The sequence below is a fragment of the Helobdella robusta genome (genome assembly GCF_000326865.2).
Source record: "Helobdella robusta unplaced genomic scaffold HELROscaffold_38, whole genome shotgun sequence".
Taxonomy (NCBI): domain Eukaryota; kingdom Metazoa; phylum Annelida; class Clitellata; order Rhynchobdellida; family Glossiphoniidae; genus Helobdella; species Helobdella robusta.
The window spans coordinates 1,248,988-1,259,149 of record NW_008704829.1 but is presented as its reverse complement, the minus strand read 5'-3'; the positions used below and the strand labels follow the sequence as shown (position 1 = coordinate 1,259,149).

The window sequence follows — 10,162 nt, the reverse complement described above, 5'->3', positions numbered from 1 at the left end:
TTAAAGTACTAACAATAGTTGGAAGGTTTTTTGGGCCGGAGTCAGCCTGCAGGTCACATACTTCCTCTTCTCCTCCAAGCATTTCTTCTTATCGATTCTGGGAAAAATGTATTATTATTATTATAAATAGTAGAAGTGGTAGTGCTAGTAGCAGTTGTAGTAGTATCAGTAGTAGTAGGTAGTAGTAGTATCAGTAGTTGTAGAAGTAATAGCGGCAAAAGCAGTAGCAGCGTTTGTAGTTGCAGCAGTAGTAGTAGCAGCAGTAGTAGTAGTGGCAGTTGTAGTAATAGAAGTAGCAGCTGTGTAGTAGTTGTTACTAACCTGTTGAAATCGATCATGCGTAGCGTATCGAATATCAGTCCTTCCTTGATCTCTCTATCCAGTGGTGTATCCATTGCAAAACTGGGCGAGTGATTTACCTAACAATAATAATAATAATTAATAATAATTATTATTATTGTTATTATTGCTGTATATTTTAATAATTATTTGTTCAAACTCGGATAAATAACGGTTATCAAGGCTTAATGTTAATAATACTTCTAAATATAATATTGATACCGGTTATATTTCTATTACTACTACTACAAAAATACCGCTACTGCTGCTGCTACTACTACTGCTACTACTACTACTGCTAACTACTACTAATACTACTAACCTCGAGTAGAAACGGTTTCAAGTCTTTATCGAGTAGTATATCGAATCCGAGGATTTCGAAACAGGCGGAGCTGATGGTGTGCCTGAGGAAGAGACTGATGTGGTTTCGTTTCAAAACCGAACATATCGATATTATCGTTTTGATTATGATGTCGTCAATTTCTGAAATTAACCTGGAAAGGAGTGATTGTTTGGCTAGTTGATTGATTGATTGGTTGGTTAATTGGTTGGTTGGTTGATTGATTGATTGATTGATTGATTGATCGATTGATCGATTAATCGATTGATTAATCGATTAATTGATTGATTGATTGGCTGGATATTACTTTTTAACGTCCTTCCCTTCGCCCTCAAGAATGTTGTAAATAGTTGACAGCCTTCTAGAAAAATAAAAAATACAATAAAAATTACAACAATAAACAACAACAACAATAATAATAATTAATGATAATAATAATAAACAATAATAGTGATAATAAAACCTTTTATTCCCAGAATCTTCGTCCGTGTTGAAATCCTTACTTCTCTTGTTTATGGAGTAATTCGTCAGGTGCATAAAGACGTTGTCCTGGTTTTTAATTATTTTAAGTTTTCTTTCAAGAACCTGATTTATTAATGTAATGTAGAAATTCAAAGAATACTTAGGCGTAGATAATTATATAAGATGTGATTTACGTCCCCCTCCCCTTCAAGTCACTTTTTGAGGTACATAAAGTGACGATTTATTATCGTGAAAAAAGTTTGATTCTTTCTTCTTCTTTCTACAGTCTACGGTAACATCTTTCTGAAAATTTTAAATGGGCCAACTTTGTCCATTTTACTTCGATCGAGTTTACTCCCACTCTGGACATAGACCTGATCATCCACTTTAAATTCCTATTCTTGACGATTTTTGTCAACTCACTTCATGTTAATTTAAATTTTCATCATTTCTGTTTCGTCATCTGATTGGTGGTTAGTATCGTGCATATTAATTTCTCTTTTTGACGAGTATAGATTCATGTTTCTACATTTTTATGACGTATGGTGTGGAATTTTCCAGCCTAATTCTTCACACATAAAACATTGTTTTTTTTCTGTGGTGTTTAATCTGACAAAATTTTTTTTATTTAGAGCATCATTTTATTATTTCGGCTTGATTTTAAAGAGGCATTCATCAATTTTTGTTAATTCTATAAACAGTTTCTCAACGGTCGTCATTTCTTCTCCATCAAGCTGGTTTTGTATTTCTACTGGAAGGCCCATAACGATCATGTTTATTCTCGACAGTGTAATAGCGTCTATTTCAATTTCTAAACATAGATTTTCTTTTGCTAACGCGTAGAACCACCTTAATATTTGAAATTTTTTTATTTTTCTCCAACCTTTATCTGTAAAAATGGTCAGAAAAGATTTTTTCAAATTTGGCCATTTAGTTAATCCGATCTTTTTTTTAAATTTGTTTCGTACCAGTCCTCCGTTGACCCAGATAAGAAGAAGATCACCCAACTAATCAATCAATCAATCGATCGATCGATCAATCAACCAACCAATCAATCAATTACACCTAACTAACTATGTTATTTTTGTTCGGCTGTTGGTACGGAACGGTTGCGAACCTAGCTAGGCCTTCGTTGTAAACATAGATTCGCAGCGGATCGCAACATGTTACCAGCACATATATCCGCAGATCAAATTTTAAATTGTCAACCAAATACGGCTGTGGTTGAATGATTGATTGGTTGGTTAGTTAGTTGATTGATTGGTTGGTTTGCTGGTTAATTGATTGATTGGTTGGTTTGCTGGTTAATTGACTGATTGGTTGGTTAATTAATTGATTGATTGATTAATTGGTTAATTGATTAATTAATGAATAAATTAATTAATTGATTAATTAACCGATCAATCAGATCAACACACGAATCAAATTTCAAACATTTCTTGAAAGTCTGCATTGTTTGTATTTAACTTTTGAATGAATGATTGACAACTACAATACTACTCTACTGCTACCACCACTACTACCACTACTACTACCACTACTACTACTAATAATAATAATAATACCCTGCTAATGTAGTGCTGACAAAGAACGTGTTCTCCGTTCGTTTCTACCTTTGTGTTCCTGGCCAACCGAATTCCTTTACCTAATTATTATTATTATTATTTAATTATAATAATAATAATATTATAATTATTTTTATTTATTAATTATTAATTATTATTATTATTATTTGTTATCAATTCTATAGTATTGCATTCCCAATCGCATAGTATTAACGATGTGCGGTATTGACATGTTTGTATTGTTTTGTGTTTCACATTTGCACCGCATTATGATGTGACGTTTATTGTATTGTATAGCATGTATTGTATCGAATCGTCTCGTCTCGGTATTGTACCGTACAGTACCGTACCGGTATTACACCGTACCGTATCGTGTCGGTATTTTCCGTATCGTATCGTGTCGGTATTATACAATACCGTATCGTGTCAGTATTTTTCGTATCGTATCGTGTCGGTATTATACCATACCGTATCGTGTCGGTATTTTCCGTCTCGTATCGTATCGAATCGCATTGTACTACCTTGGCAGTTGTTTTCAGGCTTGAGAATGAAGATCGATCTCTTACGGTGCCTTGTGTACGTTCGAAATTCTGAAAAACTGGTGATGATGTTGAAGTGATGGTCATTACGCTGATGGTGATGGTCATCGTTATCTTCATCATCATCACTGCCATCATCTTCATCATCATCATCATCAACGCCATCATCATCATCAACAACAATAGCAAACTCGGCCGGGAGATAAAATGTCTTTGGAAAGAAATTATATTCTTTGGGAAATAATTTAAGCGCCCTGTTCAAATTTCGCGCCAGGAGGTCTTTCCGGCAAATTTCTAGCATTCCCGGAAAATGATTGACTTTCTGCGATTGGTGGAATGATGATAGTGATTGTGATCAAAAAGAGAGTGAGGGAGAGACTAACTTTTTAAGAGTTTTTCGTATTTATAAATTTCGACAAATGCTTGTGTATAGGGAAGAAAGAAAGACAAAAGGTAGACAAAAAAAGAGAAAAAAAGAGACGGAGGGAAAAAAAAGAAAGGAAAAAATAGAGAGAGAGAAAGAGAGAGAGAGAAAGAAAAAGAGAGAGAGAGAAAGAGACAAACACTTGAAACAGTTTCATATTCTGAAGTTTCAAGTTTGGCACCAATCTGGGAATGGCAGAGAGAGAGAGAGAGAGAGAGAGAGAGAGAAAAAAAGAAGAGAGAGAGATAGAAGGAGAGATAGAAGGAGAGATAGAACGAGAGAGAGAAAGAGAGAAAGTGAATAAAACAGAAGTAGAGAGAAAGAAAGAGAGAGAGAGAAAGAGACAAACAAACTTGAAACTTCTTCATGTCCATAAGTTTCGACAAAGGAACGCAAGAATCTGACCACAATAAATTCCATTCATCTAACTCGTTGACCAGCCTGAAGCCGAACCTCTGAGAGGCTGAGTGCACTTTTTAATTATAACCATAATTATAATAATTATTATTATTTATTAGTTTTAATTATTAATTTAATTATAGTTTGTGATTAATTCAATAGGTCAATTTAGTGGTTTGTTTTCAAACTGCTGAGGTTGTTGATGAATTAATATGTTTTTTTTAATAGATTGTTCGTTTGTTTATTCATTTGTTCGTTAATTAATTTATTTATTTACTCATTCATTCATTCTTTTATTTATTTAGTTATTCATTCGTTCATTCATGCATTCGTTCATTCATTTATTCATTCATTCATTCGAGCAATCATTCCTTCATTAACCGGCTTCATATTTGCAGTTGGACAAACATGCTGTCAGCTGACTTATATGAATAAATATTTTGTAACATAATATTATTTGAATATAAAAAAATCAATAAACCAATCAATCAACCAATTAATCAATCAATTAATCAGCAAATCAATCAGTCAGTCAATCAATTAATTGATCAATCAAGCAGTAAGCAATGTTGTCAATCCGTGAGTCAGTTGGTTAGCTAGGCAACCAATTGTTCATTCATCTAGTGTTTCAATCATTCGTGCCTACGTTCATTCGTTCATTCATTTATTCATTCGTTCGTTCGTTTGTTCGTTCGTTCATTCATTCATTTATTCATTCATTCATTTGATCATTCAATCAATCAACATACTGTCTCTTCCGTCTTATCTTCTTCAGCAGATTAGCGCCATTGCTGTCTTTCGTCGTCTTCGTCCTACATTCATCTTCAAATTAATAATAATAATAATAATAATAACAATAATAATTAATAATAATTGATAATAATAATAACAACAATAATTAATAATAATAATAACCATTGTCATTATTCATCGTCGTCGTCCTATAATTATTGTTATAATTATTATCAATATTATTATTATTGCTGATATTATTATTGTTTTGTTGTTATTATTATTATTATTATTATTATTAAATACGATTATGATGATGATTTCGTAAATAAATGCATTTAAAATACGACGCCCATGTTTACCATGGCATGTTGGAAAAAAAATATAAACAAACATACATGCTGGTGGTCGCATTTTATTATTATTATTATTATTGTTATTATTATTCGTAGTAGTATTAGTAATAGTAGTATTAGTAGTAGTAGTGGTAGTAGTAGTAGCAGCAGTGGTAGTAGTAGTAGTAGTAGCAGTGATAGTGGCTGTCGTAATATTAGTAATAGCAGCTGTAGTAGTAGTAGTAGAAAGAGTGGTAGTAGTGGTAGTAGTAGCATCAGTAGTAGTAGTAGTAGCAGTAGTAAAAGTAGTTGTAGTAGTAGAGTAATCGTAATGCTATTAACAATAACAATGTCCAACAACCGCTACAACAACAGTGAATAATATTATTATTATTAATTATAATTAATAATATTATTATTATATTAATATTATTATTTCAAAAGTTATAAGTCTATAACATGTTTATTTTCAAGTCTGTATGAATAACTTCAACCGGAAAGATATCAACACAAAAATATAAGAATCTTATTATTATTATTCTTATTATAATATTAATATAATAATAATATTATAATAAAATTATTATTATTGTTAATATTGAAATAAAAAAAAACTCAAATATACAAACAAATTAGATGAAAATACTTCTCAGGGCGTTAAAGAGTTAAATTAAAGACAAAAAGTATATTCTTTATTGAAGTATATACACACACATTCATACATACACACACACACACACACACACACACAACACACACACATACAAACAAACATGACCGAGTGAAAGAATGTATCTTAAAAAAAGCCAACGATTGGGTTGTGTAGCTACATTGGAAGAAAGACGAAATCTCACAACGTACATAAAAAAAAGAGGCATGAAACCTAACGAGTTGGTGGCATCTGAGAAGACAAATTCAGTTTTCGTTATTGAACTAACCGAGTCATACGAAGATAACATACTCAGTAGTCACGATAACATACTCAGATGTACGAACAGCTGATTCAAGATTTAAACAAGAGAGTATATAAAACCAGGTCCTACGCTGTTAAAACTGGTGCAAGAGGAGCAATGGGAGTGTCGATGTTTGCAATTTTCAAAGAGTTGGGACTGTCAGGCAGAAAGAGCACAGCATGCCTGAAAAAAGTTATTAGTAGCGTAGAGCAAGCTTCGTACCGGTTGAGGCTGAATAGAAATAAAAAAGAATGTCTGCTGATTTAGCAAGCCATGGCTATAGTGATACGACTTTGTATAAAAGTTTAAAGAGGAATTTTGGTTTAAATAGCAGATCAACATTGCTGGAAAATTAACAGACATTCAGAAGCGTTCGAGAATGTAAGAGGTTGTTAAGGGCGAAAACAATTGTCGACGGACATTCCTTCTCTGATATTCTCACATACACACACACACACCAAATGACTCATCAGCACATCCCTATTTTTCACTAAATTCCGTAATTAGAGAAATAAAAAACGTCCTCGAGGCACTCCCCAGTCACGTGGTGGCAGAGGTGACCGCGGGGACACTTGCAGCGGTTCAGACAGCGTCTGCCATATCTTCCTATCCGACATTCTGTTGGATGATTGGTTGGTTGGTTGGATGGTTGGTTGGTTGGTTGATTGGTTGGTACTACTACTACTACTACTACTACTACTACTACTACTACTACTACTACTACTGCTACTACTACTACCACTACTACCACCACTACTACTACTAACTTTTGGCGCAGTTCTTGCCGCGATAGCCAACAGGACAGAAGCACCTCCCAGTTCTGTAGTCGCACGGTCGCTGTGGTCTGCATCTACATTGCTGGCGACACTCAGGTCCATACCTCCCAAACATGCATGCATCTGATCGTGATGGTGAGGTGTGGTGTGGTGTAGTGTGGTGTGGTGTGGTGTAGTGTGGTGAAGTGAGGGGATGATGATGATACAGTAGTGATGATGCTGATGGTGGTTATTAAATAATTAGTCAAACAACCAATCAAGCAATCAATCAACTATTCAACCAGTCAACCAACCAACCACCAACCAATCAACCAATTAACCAATCAAATAACCAACCAATCAACAAATCAATCAACCAACCAACAAATAAACCAACCAAACCAACCAACCCTCCTCTTCAAACTGGTACAAGGAGAAACCCTTCTTAGTTTTTCCGCCAGTTAGGTTCGTGTACTTTGATGACGACGACGAAGACGATGATGATGATGGTGGTTTGGATTTTATTGGCATAGACGATGATGACGACGACAACGATGGTGATGTTGATGATGAGGATGACGACGAAGATGATGATGATGATGACGACGACGAAGATGATGACGATGATGGTGATAAAATATTTGATAATATTATCGAAGACGGTTTAATTAACGATGGTGCTGTTGCGTTTTCTGTTGATGATGATGACGATGAGGGTGATGGTAATGATGACGATGGTGGTAATGATGACGATGACGAAGTTGTTGTTGATGTTTGTTGATCTTTTCCATGAGCGCCGACAACATTGGAGTTCTCTTCATAGCGATCATCATCATCATCATTACCACCACCACCAGCGGCATCATCATCATCATCATTTTCTTCATCAGTATCACCATCATCATCACCGTCGTCGTCGTTCTGGTTATGGCCCAGACGACCATCATGACTTTCATTATCATCTTTAAGAGTAATTGTTGACGGCTGAGATGATGATGATGATAACAAAAGTGATGATGATGATGGTGATGGCGATGATAATGATAATGATGACGCAGGCGATGATGATGATGATGACGTATGTGGTGATGATGATGGCGATGTTTTGTCCTTGAACACATCCATTGTAATATTTTTTTCACAGTTGCTTCCTGTCATTATTTGTTTTTACCATTTTATTCATTCATTTATTCTTTCATTCATTCATTCATTATTTGTTTATTCGTTCGTTCGTTCATTCATTCATTCATTCATTCGTTCGTTCGTTCGTTCGTTTGTTCGTTCATTCGTTCGTTTGTTCGTTCGTTCGTTTATTAATTCATTAATTAATTCATTCATTCATTCATTCATTCTTTCATTCATTCATTCCTTCATTCATTCATTCATTCATTCATTCATTCATTCATTCAATCATTTATCCATCCATTCATTCATTCATTCATGCACGTACCTTTTTCGCATGCTTTGACTTTCTCGTTGGTTTCTATGTAATTATTTCCATAACCACCATCATCATCATCATCTTCGTCGTAATAATAATCATCACCGGTTTTGTTATCATCATTATCAAGATTATTATTATTATTATTATTATTAGTAGTAGTAGTAGTAGTAGTAGTAGTAGTAGCAGTAGTAGCACTCGTTTTTGAAGTTTGGTCAATATCATTCAAATTATTGATAACATTTTCATTATCATCATCATTATCTTTGTTATTTGTAGCAGTAGTAGTAGTAGTAGTAGTAATAGTAACGGTAGCAGTAGTAGCAGTAGTAGTAGGAGTAGTAGTAGTAGTAGGAGTAGTATCAACATTATTATCGTTTATACTCATATTAATATCCTTATTATGATCCGAATCAAGGTCAACTTTTAGGGCATTGTTACCAGTAGCAGCTGATTTCATGACGACATCATTACCAGGATTATCTACTCTACCCCCACCACCACCAACACCATCATCATTACCATCATCACCATCATCATCATCAGTAGCATCAGTAGTAGTAGTAGCAGTGGCAGCTTTCACATCGTCGTCATCACTTTTGCTATAACCGCCAGAAATGTTATTATTGATATCTATCTTGTTATTATTATTAATATGTTTATTATTATGATTATTATGATTATTATAATTATGATTTCTATTATTATTATTATTATTATCTTTATTATTATCATTATTATCATTGGTTATTTCAACATCACGGCCAAATGAATATCTTTCATCATCATCATCATTATTATTATAACTATAATTATTTTTATAACTATAATTATTACTATTACTACTATCAACACCGTTGTTATGATCATCATCATCATCATCACCGATATCATTATCAGCCTTCTGTAGGGGTGACGATGATGATGATGGTGGTGACGAAGACGATGATGATGATGAAACATCGCTATAAGCGCTCTTCGGATTAGCATGATGATGATGATGAATAATGTTTTTATTGTTATTATTATTGTTTATATTATTATATTTGTTATTATTATCATTATTTTCGTCGTAATTATCATCATTGTAATGATCTAGTTCATTATTATTATTATTACTATCCGGATTGATATCATTATCATGATATATATCATGTTGATGATGGTGATGTTGATGGTGATGATGATGATGTCGCCTCGTTTCGAGATCATTATCAGGATCGCTATTGTTCGTTTTACTACCATCATTATATTCATCGTTATCAGGATTTTGATGTTGTTGATGATGATGATGCTTTTGGTGGTGGTGGTGATGATGATGATGTTGTTTCATTTCTGATACATTATCATAATTTATATCATGATTATTATTATTTTTATTATAATTATTATTATAATTATAATTATTATTATTATTATTGCTACTCTCACCATGATACATATTCATAGAGGGATCTTGATAACGACGATGGTCAGTATCCTTAATATCATTATCATTACCTCTGATATCATTATCATTACCTCTGATATCATTATCATTACCTCTGATATCATTATCATTACCTCTGATATCATTATCATTTGTATCATTATCATTTGTATCATTATCATTTGTATCATTATCATTTGTATCATTATCATTTGTATCATTATCATTTGTATCATTATCATCTACAATAATTCTGATACTATTGTTATCATCATCACCGTATTTTTTGGCGCTGAAAGCGTTATTATTATTATCATTATTATTATTATCATTATTATTATCATCATTATTGTTATTATTATTAATATGATTATTAGTGTCATAATAATAATTATTATTATTATTCTTCTTTTTATAATTATTATTATTATTAGTGTCATAATAATTAT

The 10,162-nt window shown here is 33.0% G+C and overlaps 1 protein-coding gene across 1 annotated transcript; it reads right to left on the bottom strand.

Moving 5' to 3' along the window:
• HELRODRAFT_83982 (hypothetical protein) lies at positions 1-4,474 on the bottom strand (the record flags this gene model as incomplete). Its single annotated transcript, XM_009023796.1, has 11 exons — positions 1-97; positions 322-419; positions 662-833; positions 987-1,040; positions 1,143-1,228; positions 2,216-2,359; positions 2,707-2,786; positions 3,225-3,304; positions 3,437-3,567; positions 4,023-4,141; positions 4,450-4,474. Coding segments are annotated over 11 exons (1,086 nt in total), but the record flags the coding sequence as incomplete, so codon positions are not given.
• Positions 4,475-10,162: the final 5,688 nt, after the last annotated feature.